Here is a 21,636-nt window from a genome sequence, read left to right as displayed (position 1 = left end):
TTATCATGAGCTGTAAACCGTAATCATCAAGATTAAAACACAAAAAGGCTTGAAATATTTCACTTTGTGTAATTAATCTAGAATATATGAAAGTTTCACTTTCTGAATTAAATTATGGAAAACATTATTATTTATTCTAATTTTGAGATGCACCCTCGCAAGTATTTCCTATTTATTAATTGACTTTGACAACTAGCCATTCTCACTCACTGCTTGTGGCAGAGCTGTATTAGCGGGCTAATCTTCCAATCTTGGCACACAAGTATAAGTACACATTTTACATTTTAGTCATTCATACTCATCCATAACTAGTAAAATGCACATGAAGTGCTGTTCTAAACATAGTCATCATAAGTGCAATTCAATTTTATTATTTTTTATTTTTTTGGTTAGACAAGAGGGATAGGGATATCGGAAAGGGGGAGGGTGGGGGAAATCAGGAGGTAGGACTAAGGTGCAGTTTGAAAAGGTGTGTTTTTAGTCTGCGTCGAAATAGCGGGAGGGATTCTGCTGTCCTGACAGTGGTAGGCAAGTCATTCCACCACTGAGGAACCAGAACGGAAAACAGGCGTGCAGCTCGACCGCCAGGTGCTCATAGTGAGGGAACCATAAGGCGACCAGAGCTGGCAGACCGGAGTGGTCTATCTGGGGAGTAGGGAGTGATTAAATGGTAAATGGTTGGCATTTATATAGCGCCTTTATCCAAAGCGCTGTACAATTGATGCTTCTCATTCACCCATTCATACACACACACACCAACTGCCATGCAATGCGCCGACCAGCTCGTCAGGAGCATTTGGGGGTTAGGTGTCTTGCTCAAGGACACTTCGACACAGCCCAGGCGGGGGATCAAACGGGCAACCCTCCGACTGCCAGATGACTGCTCTTACTGCCTGAGCCATGTCACCCCTTATTAAGGATTGTATGTAAGGTGGGGCAGCCCCCTTAGCAGCCTGAAATGCCAACACTAGGGCCTAGGGCCTCTGTATTCTCCTTCTTTGGAAAATAAAGAATATTTAATTTAATTGTTTGTCTGCTTTCTCGCTCTCGCAATTTCCTTTAGCTACTGTAGGTTACATGCACTGTGGGGAAGAAAGTAAAGTTAGTTCTTAAAGGTGTAATGTTAGAAAACATTGATGTGTATATACAACATGTTTATTCACACATGCTCCTAAATATATTTTACAGTTTACGTACAGTTACGTACGTACTATTTTTAAAGTCAAATGTGAGTGAGACGTTCAGAGTGCTCGGCCACTAACAGGGTAACTGGAAGTGATTCCAAAACAGTCCTTCTTAAATGTTGAGGCTTAATTAGATTTGAATCAGTTCTAGAAATAGAGTTTTTTTGAAAAAACTATTATCAACCTGACAAGCTCCAATATTGAGTACTGGGTTCTCTTTTCGAAGTTGTTTAAAACTCACTTGCATGTCTGTTGTCTCAATGGATCATGGTCATTGTAGTTATTGCTATTCTTATTTTTTTTGGAACTGCATTTAAAAACTAGAACTAAAAAAATGCTGTACAGCTGTTTGGCCCTAAACCCCACATTGTCTCCTTAGTCTTATCAACTGTAAGTCATTTTGGATAAAAGCATCAGCCAAATAACATGTAATGAACCAATTGTTATTGTAATTGTTAATTTTTCAGCACTCCTCTAGATATTTATAATGATGTTGAATATCATTACTGATTCTCATCTCTAATGACCTGTGATTCTCTGTCTTGTGTTGTTCACCCTGTCAGCTACTGCAGCCAAATGCTGAGCAAAGATGTGGATGAATGTGTGACCATCCTGCTGAAAGAGTTGGTCCGGTTCCAGGATCGCCTGTATCAGAAGGATCCCATGAAGGCCAGAATGAAACGGCGGTTGGTCATGGGCCTGCGGGAGGTTCTGAAACATCTCAAACTGAGGAAGATCAAATGTGTCATTATTTCCCCAAACTGTGAACGTGTACAGTCCAAAGGTAATGTTCCATTGCATTTCCAAATTGGCTAGATAATATACAGTGCTGTTAAAGTATTTGCTCCCTTCCTGATTTCCTCTATTATTGCATATTTCTCAAACTGAATGGTTTCAGATCTTGAGACAAAATGTAATATTAGACAAAGGGAAACTGAGTAAACAGAAAACACATTTTTGAAAAGATTCTGTTGCTATGTACAACAACAGAAGATGGAATCAGCTGCCAGCATCTGCTTCAGTGAATTTCTGCAAAACATTACAAATGGTTTTTGGGAGTATAATTCAAGTATCTTTGGTTTTGTACAATTGTAAATTATGCATAAACCGTAAAACATCAAACTATTAATTATTATGCACCTTTTTAACAGGGTTACGTTTGTTTTTCACCTTACTTTCACCGGGTTGGGGAAGATATTGTTCACTCTTCTACTGATGAACCAGTTTGTTCTTGACAATGATATCTGCCATTAGCTGCTAAATAACAGTTGGAATAAAAATACTCACTAGTGCTCATTAATGGTCTTGAGCTGGTATGAAGCTGGTATGACCCCATTTACATTTCTCTGTTCTAGGTTTATGAACTGTTTGATTGCGAACTTCGGTGCTCTTGAAACCAAGCTATGAGAGGAAGCAACAATTATTTACATCAAATGCGGGGCTTCAAAGAGCAACCATTTTTGAGTAGTTCAGCCAGTTAACAAGCACCCCCTGCCCAGTCTCCTCTACAACTAGTGTACCCACTGAACCGAAGGTATTCTAATACAGCGGTGAAAAAATCTGCTCACTGAATAGCAAAATAAACAAGAGAAATCAATATCTTACAATCATATTATTGCTTTTACACATATACAGTGCCATCCATAACGCTTGGGACAAAGACCCATCATTTATGTATTTGCCACAAATTGAGATGTGTTATAAAAAAATCACATGTGGTTAAAGTGCACATTGTCAGATTTTAATAGAGAGCATTGTTATACATTTATGTTTCACCATGTAGAGATTGCAGCAGTGTTTATACATAGTCCCCCCCATTTGTTTAGTATTTTGTTGCATATCCTTTGCATGCAATGACTGCTTAAAGTCTGGGATCCTTTGCCAGGTGTGTATTTCATCCCTCTTGTTTCGGGGGCTAGTCCCCATAAGTTTTTTTTTCAGCATATGAAAGGCATGTTCAATTTTGTTCAGATCGGGTGATTAACTTGGTCACTCAAGAATTGACAATTCTTTAGCTTTGAAAAACGACTTTGTTGTATTAGCAGTATATTTTGGATTATTGTCTTGCTGTAGAATGAACCGCCGGCCAATTAGTTTTTAGGCATTTGCTTGAACTTGAGCAGATTGGATGCGTCTAACTTCAGAATTAATTTTGGTACTACCATCAGCAGTTATATCATCAATGAAGACGAGCCAGTACCTTCGGCAGCCATGCCCAGGCCATAACACCCCCACCACCGTGTTGCACAGATGACGTGGTATGCTTTGGATCTTGGGCAGTTCCTTCTCTTCACTGTACTTCACCTTTTTCCAGAACCGTGGTTGCTCTACTTCTTCGCAAACTGTAACCTGGCCAACTAGTGGTTTGCATCTTGCATGTAGCCTCTGTACAGTAGTCTTCTGCAGACAGTGGCCTTTTACAAATCCGCTCCTCACTCCTGGACAGTGTTTCTGATCTGTCAGAGAGGTGTTTGGGGATTTTTCTTTATTATGGAGAGAATTCCACTTTCATCTGAGGTCTTCTGAGGTCTTCCTTGGCCTGCCAGTCCCTTTGCAATAAGTAAGCTCACCAGTGCCCTCTTCCCAACAGTCAATTTTCATAAGCCTATGGTCTGGCCGATGTCTCATATCATTTTATTCTTGTTTCTCAGTCTCTTAATAGCTTCTTTGGCTTTCATTGTCACAACTTTGGTCCTCAAGTTGACAGCAATAATCGGTGATAGAAAGAAGAAATTAAACACACCTGGGTAATTACAAACACCTGTGAAGCTTGTGTCCCAAACATTATGGTGCCCTAAAATGGACTATGTATAAACAAAATGTATAAAAATACCTTTTAATAAAATCTGAAAGTGTGCACATGTTAATTGTGATTCCAATTCTACTATTGTGGCAAATCAAGACATAATGGGTCTTTGTCCCAAACATGATGCAGGGCACTGTAGATGTGCCTTTCAAGATTCATAAAACAAACACGCAAATGGTAAGCCAGGGTAGGCCTTAAACAAACCCACACATCACACCCCAGTTGCTATTTACTCCATGGTTATATTTCTTCAGTTCATTTGTTTGATTGCAAAATCAGTTACCTAGTTGCGGACAGAATAAAGCTTACAATGATGTATGGTTTGTAAAATTTGAACGGCAACTGGAGGTAAGAGTAACCCCTAGAATGTTTTTCACTGCAGATTTATGCAGTCATCTATAATGTTACACACTAATATACAGGCATGCGTGTCGTAATTTCTCCTTTCATACGGTTATTTCTTTTCATGCTGACTTTGCATTGATAAAGCCAATTCTAGCCATGCTCACATGGATTTGGGGGAGTGACTCAGAAGCAGATGAGGAAGTCTGATCTCAAGGATAATGTGAACATGGCGAATATGTACGTATTACTGCATGTAACATTTCAGTTATTTGCGTCATATTTTTTATATTGTTAATTTTGTATTGGTCGTAATAGATAGCCTTAGCTAATAATGCTAGGCATGCTTGAATTGGGGGGGAGCTGCGCTCGGCTTCAACCTCACGGCTGAATGATTCCATGTTTAGGTTTCCTGTTTCATTTGACATTTTGCCTCGGTGGCAAGAATTCTGCCGGCCGGGAAAAAATACTTGCGAGGTTCCGACTGTAGGGGGCAACCACATTGCATTTTGGGGTGACTCGCAATATACAGAGAAATACTTAGCTCTGGTCTGGAGATATAATTTGTATTTGGGGAAAAAACCGTTGCTCTTTTTTAGCTGTGAAAATATTTGTTGTCATGCTGATTTTAATCATTATCGCAATTTAAGTATCACCATTAATGAAATTCCCAGTTGACTTCTCTTCTATTTTTTTTGCCAGGCTTTGTCATTTGTAACAAGTAATCTTGTCATTTGTAACAAGATTACTTCAAGATTCAAGATTGTTTTTCGCACAACCACCACCAGGTGGCAAATGTGAGCACTCTTCTCCAGCTGTCATGACCCCATGGTGCCAGTGACTCCACGAGAAGAGATCATAATTCAATGTGTCAGACGGGGTTGAAAATAATGTTACCGTCCACCATTTGGCAGCATGCTGTGCAAGCTGAAAACTCAGCAGTACCAGTATGCAGTCCATGTAGTCTTTTTTGCAAACGTTGATTGCAAAACTGAGAGTTTAAATATTTTTTTACCTTGTGACAGCATTATGACCTAGCCATTGTGTTGGATAATATTTCTTTATTGGTATCATAAATTTGTGAGTGTATCAATATGTCTTTACAATAGCCTATTAATAGGCTACACAGATAATGTGGTAGTGCATGGGCATAGATTTAGGTAGTGTCCTTAGCATTTTAGATTTTTGACTGTTTAATTGAATTTTAAAATTTTAATAATACATTATATGTTTTGTGTGAAACCATTTTATTGGCTCCACAAAGGTTTGACCTATTTCCTGTTTTGGGTAGAGCCAACTGATTGAACAGAGCGCTGCCCCAGATCTGTCAATTCTAGCCCACAGATGATTTTTCTTATGATCGAATCTACATACATATATGAATACAACACAAATAATATTAAATAGGTAAACATTACAGTCAGTATTGTTAAATCTTAATTGTTAATTTGCTGATTTATACATTCATGCAGATTATGCTGAATTTAACCAAGCATTTTTTGTCTTGGAAAAGAATGCAATACAAATATTGCATTCTTATTGCATTGCATATCTTATATATAACAGTAAGTTAGCTAGCTAAGCTTATAGTAAAGAGGTGTTTTTATCTCTCCGGTTTTCTGCTGCTAGCAGACCTTTATCTGGAGGTTTAACACGTGGCTACGACATTTTTGTAAGAGAGAGGGGTACAGGTTGATGGGGCATTGGGACTCCTTTTGGAACAGGGGTGAGCTGTACAAGCGTGACGGGCTGCAACTAAACACTGAGTATGCTTAGGAGAGCACTGGATTATTTAAACTAGGGACCTGGGGGGGCGTGGAGGATAGAGAGTGTAATGGGCAGGGAGGTACAGACTGCTGAGTATGCTTAGGGGAGCACTGGATTATTTAAACTAGGGACCTTGGGGGGGGGCGTGGAGGATAGAGAGTGTAATGGGCAGGGAGGTACAGACTGCCGAGTATGCTTAGGGGAGCACTGGATTATTTAAACTAGGGACCTGGGGGGGCGTGGAGGATAGAGAGTGTAATGGGCTGGGAGGTAGAGACTGCCCAGACGGAAAAGGCAAAGGCTGCATGTAATGGTGAGAGCAATAACAAAATCTTTTCAGGGAAAAGTAATCGTGGCAACAAACTGAAATGTTTTTTGGAACTTGAGGCCGTTATTACTCGTGGGGGCTATGTAGGGATAACCGAGACATGGCTTGGAGATGAAGATGGGGATGAATATAATATAGAGGGATATAAACTTTCCAGTTTCCAGGAATTGACCAACATTAGTGAGGATATTTGGATTAAGCTTATTGGGGAGTAAGATGTGGAAGAGTGCTATCCACCGCCAGCTTCAGATAGTAGGGTGAATGCAATTCTCTTTAAAAATATAAAACAAGCTTGCCAGGGAGGTGAGACTATTATCATGGGACACTTCAATTACCCAAATATTAACTGGAATTTGGTGACCGGACAGGGAATTTTTTTTTTTGCTGGGTAGATTTTTGTGGGAGAAAGGAATTGTGAATGAATTCGGTGAACCTTGAAAATATGAAAATACTGTACATGAGCAAGCATGTTTAGCGTTATTGTTTATATTCACTGAAATACGGATGAAGTGAATGGATATTCTACCTTTGAGAATTTTATTTTTATTTTTAAACAATTTAAACTTCAAAGGTTTGTCATTATTGTTTGGGGATATTTTAATCAACGCATTTTTCCCATACTTAACGAATAATGTAGTAGTAGAGTGAAAACCATACCCTGACTTCTTGTAAGTTAGAGAAAAATAAAGGTTTTTTTCATCCACATTGCAGATACAAACAAACCAATATGCACGTTCCACTGGCATGGTCTAAAACTGTCTAAAACCATCGATTCCCCAAATCCTACCCTCTTATGAGCAAACAATTACACAACCGCATTCTCCAAACAATGTGTAATAGGCTAATATTGTAAAAAGAAATAATGATACTTATCTTTTTTTCCATTTGTGGTTTGTTATCATGGAACGTGATGTCAATCATAAGTGTAGCATACTAAAGACATGCTCCCTATAATCGCAGGTTGTTTAAATCCTGTTGGGGAAATTAATTCAGGAAATTTTCTTCTGGCACTGCACTCAGCGGAGGTGATGTCACTTTGTTCTCTTTATTGTGTCTTTATCTTATTCAAAGTTGCTTCCTCCTGCATTTTGATTTGTTTCAAAAATATAGGCTGCAGACATGACATTCCTCACCTAAATCATAGAGATTACATGAAGTACTCGTACTCATGTGAAAAGCATAATATAAATTAAAAAGCGATGCAATACTGTTAACATTTAAAAATATGCTTGTGCCTGTCCGAGAGCACAATACAGTATCTGCGGGGTTTGCTCCACTTTGCACCATTAATCGCAGGAGGTAAATGATTTCCTCATGACTAAATCAGAGGTGCTCATAAAGATTACATTAAAAGGTCTTCTCAATGCTCCTCTTACAAAGATGGCTTATTTTTCGACAAGAAGCTTGCTTACAAACAGCTGAACTAATTTCTGCTGTCTGACTGTGATTTCCCCAGGTGTTTTATATAGGCTACTTACATGTTATCATCCTAACTTAACCTGAACGTAGGGTTTTGCAGGTTTGTGCTTAAGACACTGTTGTCCCAGCAAGAAGCTTGTCTAAATTGTGAAATCCCTTTATGAAACCGACTTTTTTCCAAAACATCAGAAATCTAATCTGGCTAACTGAGTTAGCGTCGTATATAAAATATAGGCCCAGAAAACCCAGGGTTATGCGCTTCGGTTAGCTCGCTAACCCTGTAATCTCACTTTATAATATACCCCCCAGCTCCATACTCAGCATGCTTTGACCAGCTGAAGCTATATTTAGAAACAGATGGTAGTTTATAATTTCAAAATGGTGAGTTGTGTATAAATAAAATCAAAACATAACCATGATTCAAATGTCCCTGTGGCAATACTTTTCAGCTTTTTCATCATAATGCAAGCTTCTCATTTGGAACTGCTTCCACCACACTATCTGAAATGCATCAGACCGCTGTGGATTACTATGCTAACATATGCCACCTGGTGGTGGTTGTGCGAACCACAAGTAATTACTAAACAAAAATCTGCCACTGCCAGGCAGATCTCTGGGGCAGAGGCACCAAATGAAACACAGAACCACTTTAAATAGCTATTCCAATGGTTCTTTACTGTCCCATTATTTTGCTCCTCTAAAATGGCAGGACTATGTCATATCATTCCTACACCAATCACCCAATATGAAGGCCTAAAATTACAGCTGGCAGTCTTACTCAATTTCATCTCATATTTATTGTTTCATTTCAAACCCAATGTTCTGGTGTACAGAGCCAAAACAACAAAACTTGTGTCATTGTCCAAATACTTTTGCATTTAACTGAACATGTTTATATTGAATATAATTGTTGCTATTTTGATGGTGGCTTAATTTAGTATTGTTTGTCGCTTTACAAGTATTTGGGGTTGAGCATTGGGTTATGTTTATCTTCTAAACAGGTGGTTTGGACGAAGCGCTCCATACCATCATTGACACCTGTCAGGAGCAGTGTGTCCCCTTTGTCTTTGCCCTCTCCCGGAAGGCCCTGGGACGCTGTGTAAACAAGGCAGTGCCTGTTAGCCTGGTTGGCATCTTCAACTACGATGGCGCACAGGTGGGGTTGCTTGCTATAAAGACATATAAAAATGTATTTGGAAATTCAGAAGGTTCCCTTATGTTGAAAGGCAATCATGGTTAAAAAAGAAAAAGAAAAACTGTTCTTCCTCCATTGTGAAAACTTTGTACATCAAGCAATGTGAGCAGCACACCAATTTTTTTTTAAACGTATATTTTTATATATGCATATGCAAACCTGCGTTGTGTGTGAATGACTGGGGGCCAGGCAACCATTTCTGATTTGCCTGGATACAAACAGCAGAATGTATTGTCATAGAAGCGACAAAAAAGATCACTCGAACTAGCTAATTCTAATGACAGGGCTAATGTTACTTGCGATATCAGCTAGCTAACAATGTTCACTCTTTAAGCTAATCCTAATGACAGAGCTAATGTTACTTCTGGTATCAGCTAGTTAACAATGTTAGCAACTGTGTCCTTAGATGTATTAACATCTTAGCTGTATTTTTCATTGGATATTTTCAGAAATGCATGCTTCTTGATATTGACAGTCACTACAGTCCCGTTATACACAAACAGGTGAATTGGGTCATAGCTTTTAGGCTTATCATGTATTTTAGCACGGAATACAGTATTGCCCAATCAACATCCCGGACCGGAACTATCGGTTTCATAAAACTGGATTTTCAATGGAAAATATAAAACTTTTTTTTCAAAGGAAAATAAAACTAAAACTTGGATTGCACCCAAAGAGTAAGTGATCAGATCTGGCCCGGCACAGATACGGTCTGGCGTCACGAGCTATGCGGGCAGCTGGTCAATACATTGTGAATATCTGCTTCGTTGTGCTTTGCAGTATGGATGACACTGCACAAAAGCCATCTGCTTTGTAGCCAAAATAATACATCAGCTATTAATAAAAGTTTTTTTTTAATCTTCCAAAGCTTCACAACATCTGAAATATATTATTGCAGCCTACACATAGCTAGCTACATTTAAAATATACTACCTACAAAAGTCAAATGACACGATGTACGCTGTGGTCTTTGCAAAACCATTCATCACTTTTATTGCATAGCCTAGCTGAGCAGTATATTACAGAAAATTAAAAGACAAAATTATTTCGCTAAATATTATCTGTGATATCCTAACTATTCAGCTGGTCACGGAATGCGCTGATGGCATTCACATTACACCTTATGGCTCAACTGGCATAAGTCCTAGTGTAAACATACAGATAATCAGAACCCTTGAAGAGTACAATCAACTTCCAAACTAGCATACCACAGTTGGCAACTAGAATACCCTGAGTACAACAATACAACAGCTAATACAAAAAAAAACGATATCTAACAATAAGTAACAATATCTATGCAATCTATACATAAGTGCCATTACAGTCTATGGCATATATAAGGCTAATCATGGTGGTGAGTTAGGGAGGGAAAGGTGTCGCCTGAAGAGATGAGTCTTCAGTCTGCGCTTGAAGGAGGTCAGAGACTCTGCCGTTCTGACATCCACTGGGAGGTCATTCCACCACCGTGGGACCAGGACAGACAGCATTCGTGAGCGTGAAGTGCAGGTGTGGCGAGGGGGAGGCGCCAGACGGCACGAAGTGGCAGAACGGAGGGGTCTTGTTGGTATATAGGTCTTGAATATATACAGGGGGTGATCCCTTAACTGCCTGGTATGCGAGCACCAAAGTTTTAAATTTGATGCGAGCCATAACAGGCAGCCAGTGGAGGTTGCTGAGCAGGGGGGTGACATGTTGAATGTCTGGGAACATTGAATACTACATTTACATTTACATTTTAGTCATTTGGCAGACGCTTTTAATCCAAAGCGACTTACAAGTGCATAGGTTCTACCATAAGTCAGAGCATCACATCCAGAAACTAGCAAAATACACAGGAAATGCTGTTCTAAGCATAGTTGTCATCAGAAGTTTTTTTTTTTTTTTTGGGGGGGGGGGGGGGGGTTAGACAAGGATAGGGATATCAGAAAGGAGGGGCAGGGGAGATGGGCTGCAGCATTCTGGATCAGTTGTAGGGGTCTGATGGCAGATGCTGGAAGGCCAGCCAGCAGAGAATTGCAATAGTCCAGGCGGGACAGGACCATTGCTTGAACAAGGAGCTGAGTGGAGTAGGTGGTGAGAAAGGGTCAGATTCTCCGGATGTTGTACAGGAAGAACCTGCATGCCCAGGTCACCGTAGCGATGTTCTCGGAGAAGGACAGCCTGTTGTCCATCACCACTCCAAGGTTTCTTGCACTAGGGGATGAGGTCACTGTGATATACCCTAGTGAGATGGAAAAATCGGAGAAGGGAGAGGTTAGAGCAGGGATGAAGATTACCTCGGTTTTACCTGGGTTGAGCTTTAGATGGTGGTTGCCCATCCAGCTCTGGATGTCTCTCAGGCAGGCGGAGATACGGGTAGAGACCTGTGTGTCTGATGGGGGGAAGGAGAGTGTCATCGGCATAACAATGATATGAGATGCCATGAGCAGAGATAATGGGGCCAAGGGATCTTGTATAAATGGAGAAGAGGAGGAGTCCGAGGACTGAGCCCTGGGGGACTCCTTTAACAAGGGGTTAGGGTTAGGGTTAGGGTTAGGGAGCGAGGGGTTGACACTCTTCCAGCCCAGGACACCTGGGAGGACCGGCCAGAGAGATGAGATTTAATCCACTCTAAGGCTGTGCCACAAATCCCTGTAGATGCCAGGGAGGCAAAGAGGATGGAGTGGTTGACTGTGTCAAACGCTGCAGAGAGGTCAAGAAGGATCAGGACAGAGGAGAGGGAGGTTGCTCGTGCAGCCTGAAGGGACTCATTGACGGAGAGGAGTGCGGTCTCCGTCGAGTGGCCAGGTTTGAAGCCGGACTGGTGGGGGTCCAGCAGGTTATTCTGCGAGAGGAAGGAAGAGAGTTGGTTGGAGGCAGCTTGTTCAATGGATTTGGATAGAAAAGGAAGGAGAGATACCGGACGGTAGTTTTGAATGCAGGAGGGGTCTAGAGTGGGTTTCTTTAGGAGTGGGGTGATGTAGGCCCTCTTGAATGATGAGGGAAAGCAGCCAGAGGACAGACAGGAGTTAACAAAGGAGGTGACAAACAATGGATCTTTTGGCTCACTTGATCATTCCGTCGTTCAATGGATCTTTTGGCTCACTCGATTGTTCAGTCGTTCAATGGATCTTTTGGCTCACTCGATTGTTCAGTCGTTCAATGGCTCTTTTGGCTCACTCGATCGTTCAGTCGTTCAATGGCTCTTTTGGCTCACTTGTTCGATGGCTCATTCGGCTATTCGTTCACAAACTACTTCAGTGGCTCAGTGTTTATTCAAGTAAAGAGTTATCATTAACATTTTTTCTTATTCTGAAATAAATTCTGGTTAATGGCACTACAAGATAGCATTTTATGTGATGTCAGTATATTTGAACTTAACAAAATACAAAAATACAAGAATAAAAAATTTGGTTCATTTAACATATTAAAATGCACCAGACAGAGATGGGGACTTGAGTCAGCGAGTCGCACATACACGGACTCCAGACTCGTCCAAAAATGACTTCAGACTCGACTCAGACTTGTCAATAAGAATTGTGAACAACAAGAGTCATGAAAATGACGAAGTTAATAATTTCACAGCCAATTATTATTTTTCTATTATTTATATGAAAGACATTCCTCAGTTAAAACACACCCAACGCCATTTTACGCACCACACCGTGCACCTTTTAGTAGCAACCATAGCAACACCCTACGCTGTATTTCTTGCAGCATAGCTTGCTACGATTACAGTTCCACATGTTGTGGCCTTTGAGTTTAAATGATTCAGGCTCATCGAGCCAAACAAAATGATTGCAACTGACAAAATGTGGAGAATTAAAATAAAAGATGCGGGAGCAACCATGTCAAATTTCAACAATTTGAAAATTAATACGGAAAGGTAAGTCAGTTAACCAGCACTGGAGCTGATCCCACTGCTGTTCACTGTTGCGTTAACATGACTTGGCTAAACTGTTGTGTTGGCCAAAACTCAGTATGATGTTCGTGTCACCGTTAATCAGAATAACAAAAGTGCATATTTTCTTATTTTGTTGACTGCCAAGTTGTAGCGATGTTGGCTTGCATTTAAAATCTGATTTGATCTTGAAAAGCTATGCAAGCAAGAGAACCACAAGCATAAGGTACAGTAACGTTAAAACGGTTAAAACTATTTTGATCTGGACCCTGATCAAGGTTGCACTATTTAAAAAAAAACCTTTCAGTATGGTCTTTAAGATCAATATGCAAGCAGGACAGTGAGTGATTTTGAATGTCTTGTTAGGTGACATTATGTACTAGTTGCATGGTTGTTTGGTAAAGCCCCACCTTCTGGAAAAGTGTGTATAAGAGTCTTACTGTGTCTGATTCAAATCAGAAAGCCAGTAAGCTTTCTCACTTTCTGTTATTTCTTTGCAAATAAATACGAAAGTTAAACTCAAGTATAGCTATTGTTGTTTTTACTGGGATCTGTTTCATCAGACGATGCTCACCTGTGAAATGTTAAAAAGGGCATTTTTCCATAACAGTGGACATTCCACTTATTTTCGAGAGAACTTGTAATTGACGTTAACATTAAAAGCAACCATAGAACCCAAGTTTGTCATGTACTGTAGTTGTATGCGGTTTTTAAATGTTAAATTTTGCTATGCAATAGTGCAATGGCATTCCTTAGGATTCAAGGTTTTTCTATAGCATAATGTAGATGTAGTCCCAAAATCATAGCTCCCGATTTCTTGCATAAACAATATCTGGCCTCATTAGATTTTTTTAAATGATTAAAGTAAATGCTTAACATCTTAAAGGTTCATTTAAGTATGAAAAGGTACACGTATATTAATAAACCAATACTGAAATGTGATTCAAATTTCAACACATTGTAACTTTGTTTACAAATAAAGTTATAATTATTATTCTTGAGTCGCAGATGCAGATTAAGCCTTAGTCCTAGACTAAATGTAATTGGAGATTATCCATACAAAACTGCATTTAGTCCACGATTAATCTTAATCTGTGTCCATGTAACAGGCCCATATTTTGTTATTGACCATCATCTTATATTGCAGCCCATGGTAATGTTTACATTATGTCACTTGAGTCACACAGTTCTTAAAAAATAGTATGGTTATTTATTTTATCTTATTTATTACCTACCACACCAGACCTTAGGTTTTGGGAAGCCTTTCTCCAGCCATCTTGAGAGGCTTTGCCAAAACGTTTGCTCAGGCCTGGTACTTCATTGATATATGAATAAATAAATGAATAAATAAATCTTTATCTGTGTTCCCCTGATAATACTGCTTCTTCAGTTGTCACACACTTGATGTCATATACAAAATATGTCTTCTACACTTCTGGTTTCTATATTTTCAATCAGCATAGGAATCGTGATTTCTATAGCCATACTGTTGTTTCGGCTGCACCATTCTGGAGACTTGAGATTTGACTCAGATTCTAGCTCAGAGACTTGAGACTTGACTTGGACTCTAGGTCAGACTTGAGACTTGACTCGGACTTGCATTTGATGACTTATGGCACCAGAAGCCTCCAAATTGCATCAATGCCATCTGAACCCCCCTGGCTGGCTACTTTTTCTCTTTGGCCTACTACTTACAGTTTTGGGGAACACTGTTGATTATCAAGTCGCAAAATGCCATGGTGTTACCGTTACCACGCAGAGGGTTGCAGCAGCAGTGATGCCCGCCCCCCTTAGATCTTTGTTTTCTCCTGTTACAAGTCAATCGTCCAACCATCCAACCTTTATATGAAAACTGATATTGACTGGGCACCATCATGATGTTTTTTAATGGATGCCATGACACCTAAGCTTAGTTTGACCCCCTGTGTTTTACCACTAAAATTAATGGGTTGCTATACTTTATGGCAGCTTGTCCTCCAACACATCATCATCAAGGAAATTGTCACATGATTGAGAACGATCCATAAATACTTTGACTAACAAAGCTATTACAATCCCTTTTTCCTTCATGTCTTTATTCTTGTTTTACAGGACCATTATCATAATATGATTGAGCTTTCATCCCAAGCCAGGAAGGCTTATGAAGTGATGATTGCAAACTTGGAAAACTCAGCTGAAGAAGAGAAGAAAATTCCTGTTGATGAACATAGCCTTGACACAACAGTTAGTCCATTAGAAAATGAAGAACCAGAATACAGTAAGTACAGTTTACGAGGGCCTGATCTCTCTTGAAAGTATCTCATAGGGCTGTCACATGAACAACATTCTCACACCATGTTCAAAGCTAAGAAAAATCTAAATATCAAAACATTACTCTTCAAGCATGGACTTCTGTAGCTATGAAGAGAAATTAAGCAAAATAAAATGTCAGGGATTACAGTGAAACCTAAAGCTTGTGACCAAAACAAATATGTAGGATGAACTCAAAATGCATATTTTTAATATTTTAGTTTTCAGCACAAACTCGGCTACAAATATAGCTCAGAATTACACACGTGTTTCTGGATGTTATTATAGGCAGAGTACAAACTCACGTTCTCCTTCTCTAGGGTCTTGTTAATTCTAGCCAGTAGTGGCAAAATCCAGTTAAACGGTAAGTACAGAATGATTTTGGGATTCTGCAGCACGTCACCTAATGTACCGCAACTTTCTCGATAGCGAACATAACCCTCGCTCCCATTTGTCGTACTCTCAAAATATTGTACAAGGCTGGCTCACATTTCCACTTAATGCTCTACACAGGCTGCAAGGCTCAGCCACCACATTTTTTTGGAAGCGACTAAGTGGCTGTATTGTTCACCATTTAAAGCACAGATGCAGGAGAACTCCTTCTTTCTAGCTGGGCCACTAAATGTGACAATGTAGCTTTTATAGTGTCCTCTACAAAGACTGGTATTTCTTTTTCTGCATCTGTAGACATCTCTAGTGCCTGTCTGTGTGTGTCATACACTTAGCTGCGACATTGCCCTCTCTCTGCTGGTTTCGTCCGGGCATCACAGTGGCACCATCTGATGTAAAACCGACTAGCTTTTTGGTTGGATAATTCTCAACACAATCAATCAATCAAACAATCAAAATGTCAGTGATGGCCTTGATGGTCAGCACTACTTTTCTGTAATTTAAACTCAGCCTTAATTTCTTTGGCCTTGATATCCACAAATCTTTGGAAAATCAATAAATGGGTCTTACCCATACAGTCAGTGCTTTCATGCAAAAAGTGGCTTCCCCTACGCTAGTTAGGCTGACAGCTGGTTTTTCTGTGTTTCTGGCTACAGTGCTAGCACTGCTGTGGAGCCTGCTGACGATTTCGGGTCAACTTTTTTAGCAATTTCTTTGAAAATGTCACCCGCTGTGAACAGCATATTGCTTTTGCAAATCTGAAAGTTAAAGTGAGGTCAGTTTACTTTCTCTCAACTGACGAAGCTAGTCATCAGCTTAACCTGCCCTGTCCTGCCCTCTCTTGCCTTGCTAGCAAACTGCTTCTTTTCAACAGAAGTCATACCATCCGTTTTTGTTTGTTTCTTGTAGGACAGGCATTTAAGTTACAGTTGCATTGTTCGTGGTAGACTATCATATCTTAGTTATATTGCCAGCTAGTTATGTATCCAAAGAACTTGCTTGCTCACAATATAGTTGGTTAGCTAAAGTGAAAACTTCAAAAAGACAAAAAAATATAAATTCTGTTGTGTAGCACACCAAAGTCAAACGTCACCTTTTCTTCCTGGAAAAGGTTTGCAGGCTCTGTTGCATTTGTCACTGTCAGCTTTCCAAAACACGAGAACACTGAACTGTATACACTTTATATTACGCATTATATTCATAGACTGTGGGAAGCATAAACAGTGTTGTGGTTTGAGGTTGTTTGTTGTTGCAATTCCTCTCGGAATTTACCTATTGTACCTTTACATTTATTTTGAATAGTATTTTTGTAAGCCTAAATTTCCCACTGTAAAAGTTCATCCAAACTGTCAATTAGCGGTGATGTGCCCCCACTATCTGCACGTTGTTTGTTACCATAGCTACCTCCATGCTACGCGCTCATCTTGGCAGATTGAATTTTCACAAGCTAGCTAACTTAGTATATCAACTATCGATAGCTGACTTATCAAAAAAAATGTTTTGCTAGCTAGCCAAGTTCAGATAAAAGCACAATTATAATGTACTTGTGAAAGCAAACTAGTCAGCTAATATTATCAATAACGTCAACTTATGAAAGCAGACTAGCTACCTAGCTAAATGAATATAACTAGAAATTGTCTGATTAGTTCTTAAAAGGCAGTCTAATTTAAGTGAACCTAACGTGAGTCAGATATTTGCATTGACTTGCCTGTAAGCCAGTGGTGCAAACTGTGGGTCTGAGTTATACGGGATGGATAAGGGGAGTAGTTATCCTGGTGTAGCACTCTACAAGGAGAACATTCTCAACTGGTTGAAAATTTTGCACCAACAATGAAAGCTCTCTGCATTTTCTTTATTTATCCAAATGAAAGGGGTATGCAAGGCCTAATTTCAGAATGGGCCAAAGTCTCTGGATGAGGAAGATCCAGCATTTCTTGCCAACTTGCAACACAAAAATTAGTTTTTAACGGCCATTTTGAACAACCTTTTTCAGTCTCGCCCACTTCCACTTTTAAAATACGTATGTGCAAATATTAGCTGATGTTTTGAATTAAAACCTTTATGTTGATATTATTTCAATGATAAATAATTGAGTATGTACTTTTTTTTGTTTGCAGTTAAGATCTGGAAGAAGATGCTTGACATGGACTGTCCGGAATGCAGATGGATGAAGAGGAGGGAAGTTGTTGAATAATTATAAAGTGTATAAAAAGTTTTATTTTCCTGTCCTTTTTTTTGGCTCAATGTCAAATCAGATATGCAGAGAGAAGCTTGCTATTTTATCCAACATAACTGAAAAGTGTTTTTTCTTCCAAGTCCAAACCAATCATCTATATGCTAGAATCTGGGACCATGTTTGTAATAATAAATACAATTGTGCCAATTTTGTGATCCAAGTGCATATTTTCTGTGGACAAATGTACCCATTCCTAATCATTGCATCTTAATTTGTATTAAACTACCATGATATTGACATGTATGTGAACACTTTGCCAAACTCCAACTACAGTTCAAAGAATTTGATTTTTCTAGCGATCTAAACATGACCTATTGGGTAGATGGCTGCTTAGGTGTATCTGCTCTTCTATTGATTTATTATCACTTAAATAGCCATCTTAATAGATCTTCACTGAAAAAGTTTATTAGTACTATTGATCCGAAGTGTAAATACTGCTTAGTTTGCCTAAAAGCTAAATACTATCTAACACTGTAGAGTTTCTGGCATGCTATTCCACACATTGACCACTCTCTGTCTGAAGAAATACTTCTCCTTGAATACTTTCTCCTTGCCCATTTCCATTTCTGCCCTCTCATGCTAACCAAACTCACCCTGAAGAATCCCCTATAATTCACATGTTAATCCCTTTAATTAATTTTAAAGCATCAATCAAATCCCCCCTAAATCTCCTTGTAAACTTAAAGAGATTAAGCATCTTAAGTCTATCCTCGTAAATGTTATATTTCATACTCTACAGTACTGTGCACAAGTCTTAGGCACCTGTATAGCATTCTGTACAGATACAGTTCTTTCAAAAATAATTCAATGAAAGGTCCTAAATAAACGTACTATACATTTGACATGACATTTTAGTAATTTGGCAGAATAGTTAAAAACTGATCAAATCAATATTTTTTGTGACCACCCTTCAGCGTTAAAACTGCATCACTTCTCTGAGATAGCCAACACTGTCCTGCAGTTCTATCAGACAATCAGCAGGGTGGTTGTTCCAAGCATGTTGGAGAACTTGCCACAGGTCTTCTGCAGACTTTGGTTGCAGTCCTTGCTTCTGATCTCAGACAGCCTTGATCAAGTTTTTTTCTGTGAAAAGTAGTCCGTTGCTAACAGTAATATGTTACTTTTTAAAATTAAATACAAAAATGTCTGTAAAATTAAATCTTTTGGAAAATGAATATTTGGAAATGTGTTATTTTATACTAATACACACAAAACGGGGGGTGACATGGCTCAGGCAGTAAGAGCAGTCGTCTGGCAGTCGGAGGGTTGCAGGTTCGACCCCCCGCCCGGGCTGTGTCGAAGTGTCCTTGAGCAAGACACCTAACCCCCGAATGCTCCTGACGAGCTGGTCGGCGCCTTGCATGGCAGCCAATTGCCGTCGGTGTCTGAGTGTGTGTGTATGAATGGGTGAATGAGAAGCATCAATTGTACAGTGCTTTGGATAAAGCCGCTATATAAATGCCCACCATTTACCATTTACCAAAAGAATAAACAAATATATAATAAAGTCTAGGGTGCCTAAGTTTCTGCACAGTACTGTATATCTTTCTTATAGTGCAGTCCCTAGACCTGCACAGAGTACTTTAAGTGTGGTCCAACAAGAGTATTGTATTAGCCATATCTTCCTTGGACTTGTACTCAATAATCTTGGCTATGTATCCTAGCATCATATTGGCCTTTTTTGACTAGACTTTGACTTGACATTGACTAGAACCTTTAAGGCTTTGGTAAACTATTACCCCCAAGTCTTTTTCAACTTTGTACCCCCCATCATGTAGTCCTGCCTTATATTTTCCCCCCATGTATAACTTTACATTTAGTTGTATTGAATTTCATTTGCCAGGTTTCCACCAACTGCTGGATTCTGTTTAAATCTTCCTGGATTACTTTAGTAGATTCCAAACTGTTAGCTAAGCCTCCTAGTTTAGCAAATTTCACTAAAGTTCTTTCAATGCCCATGTCAAGGTAATTTATGTAAATGAGGAAGAGCAATGGCCCTTTGGGACTCCACTTCCCACAATTTCCTGCTCGGATAAGGACCCTCCTACTCCTACTGCTACTGTTTGTGTTCTATCACGTAGCCAGTTCCGAACCTCCTTCGAAATGACTCCTATAATTCCTACTGTCCTCATTTTGATAATGAGTTTGTCATGTGATTCCTTATAGAATGCTTTTTGGAAATCTAGATATACAATATCAAAAGCCCTTCAATCATCAAAACACTTGGTAGCTTCCTCAAAGAATGCCAAAAGATTTGTCAGACATTACCTACCCATACGAAACCCCTGCTGGCTATCCCTTAAAATGTTATTTTCAAGAAATAATTCCAGTTTGTCCCTAATGACAACTGCACTTGTAAGTCGCTTTGGTGCACTTGTAAGTCGCTTTGGATTAAAAGCGTCTGCCAAATGACTAAAATGTAAAATGTAAATGACAGATTTCAATATTTTACATGTGATACAATTTAGTCTGGCAGGCTTGTAGTTTCCCTGATTGGTACGGTCCCCTTTCTTATACATTGGTATTATATTACCTTGTTTCCAGTCATCTGGAATTTCTCCTGTTTGTGAGGTCTGTCTAAAAATACTTGCCAGTGGTTTAAAAATGATCTCACTTAACTCTTTGAGTACCCCTGGGAATATATGCCATCAGGACCTGTTGCCTTACCTACAGTCCCCTTCAAGAGTATTGGAAGAGCAAGGCCAATTCCTTTGCAATACACTGAATACATTTCGGCTTCATATATAACCATTGTGTACGCACAAAAAAGGGCTTAAAATGTGTGTACGCCACTTTCTAAGCATAAATTGGGATTTATATATATTTTTTAACTTGTGCGTAAATGTGTGTACATTTACGGAGAATTTGAACCATGCGTATGCACATGAGTGAGGCAAATATGGGATGGAAATTTAGTGACTCTGCAGGCAAAGTAGTGAAATAAAGAAAATATGTTCTAATGACAATTTCACTCAATCCTTTGTACTCCATATACAATTCGTAAGCCTGCTAATATAATATCACTTGTCAGTAGAAAATTCAAGCCTGAGTAATTGTTTTGTTACCAATAAAGCACATAACCAAAAATAAAAATATGATCTCTTTTTTCAATTCATTTTCATAATTGACTTGGGGCATTCATTAGTCCACATTGATTGATTCAAAGTGTTAAGCAATTCCACTATTTGTCAAAGGGCTATTTGTCAAGGACTGGGTGATATCCATGCACACATATGCAGACAATTCCAAGTTGATTTGGGATTTATAAAAGGAAATTGCGCTCTGGCAGGCATCTAGGCACGGTTTTATAAATCAGAATATTTTTTGTAGTACGTACATTTCCTCATTTATACGTATGCAAACATTGAGAGTGGATTCTCTGCAGAGTTTTATAAATGAGGCCCCAGGAGGTGAAATATATGCTCAATTGGGTTAAGGTCTGGTGATTGACTTGACCAGTCAACCTTCCAACTTTTTCTCCCTAATGAATTCCTTTGTTGTCTTGGCAGTGTGTTTTGGGTCATTGTCTTGCTGCATGACGAAGTTCCTCCCAATTAGTAAGTTGGCAGACAGCATGTTTTGAGGATATCTGAATGTATCCTGCTGCTACCATCATGAGTTACATCATCAATAAAGATTAGTGAGCCCACTCCAGAAGCAGCCATGCAAGCCCAAGTAATGACAATTTCTCCACCATGCCGTGAGCAGATCCCTTCCCCACACTTTGGTGTTTCCATCACATTGGTAGAGGTTAAACTTGGTCTCATCAGTCCAAAAAGGCTCATCCTTGTACGTCTTTG

At 39.3% G+C, this 21,636-nt stretch overlaps 1 protein-coding gene across 1 annotated transcript in view; it reads left to right on the top strand.

Moving 5' to 3' along the window:
• Positions 1 to 18,073, top strand: part of LOC133140778 (selenocysteine insertion sequence-binding protein 2-like) — a 60,182-nt gene extending 42,109 nt beyond the window's left edge. The window contains exons 10-13 of the mRNA XM_061260979.1: positions 1,748 to 1,968; positions 8,848 to 9,002; positions 15,013 to 15,178; positions 17,718 to 18,073. Of these exons, the coding sequence (XP_061116963.1) occupies positions 1,748 to 1,968; positions 8,848 to 9,002; positions 15,013 to 15,178; positions 17,718 to 17,794 (619 nt within the window). The 3' untranslated portion in view covers positions 17,795 to 18,073. The remainder of the gene's footprint in view (positions 1 to 1,747; positions 1,969 to 8,847; positions 9,003 to 15,012; positions 15,179 to 17,717) is intronic.
• Positions 18,074 to 21,636: the final 3,563 nt, after the last annotated feature.

This window comes from Conger conger, chromosome 11 (assembly GCF_963514075.1).
Source record: "Conger conger chromosome 11, fConCon1.1, whole genome shotgun sequence".
Lineage (NCBI taxonomy): Eukaryota > Metazoa > Chordata > Actinopteri > Anguilliformes > Congridae > Conger > Conger conger.
Note: the sequence above shows the minus strand (reverse complement) of the source record. Positions and strands in the feature narration are given on the sequence as shown.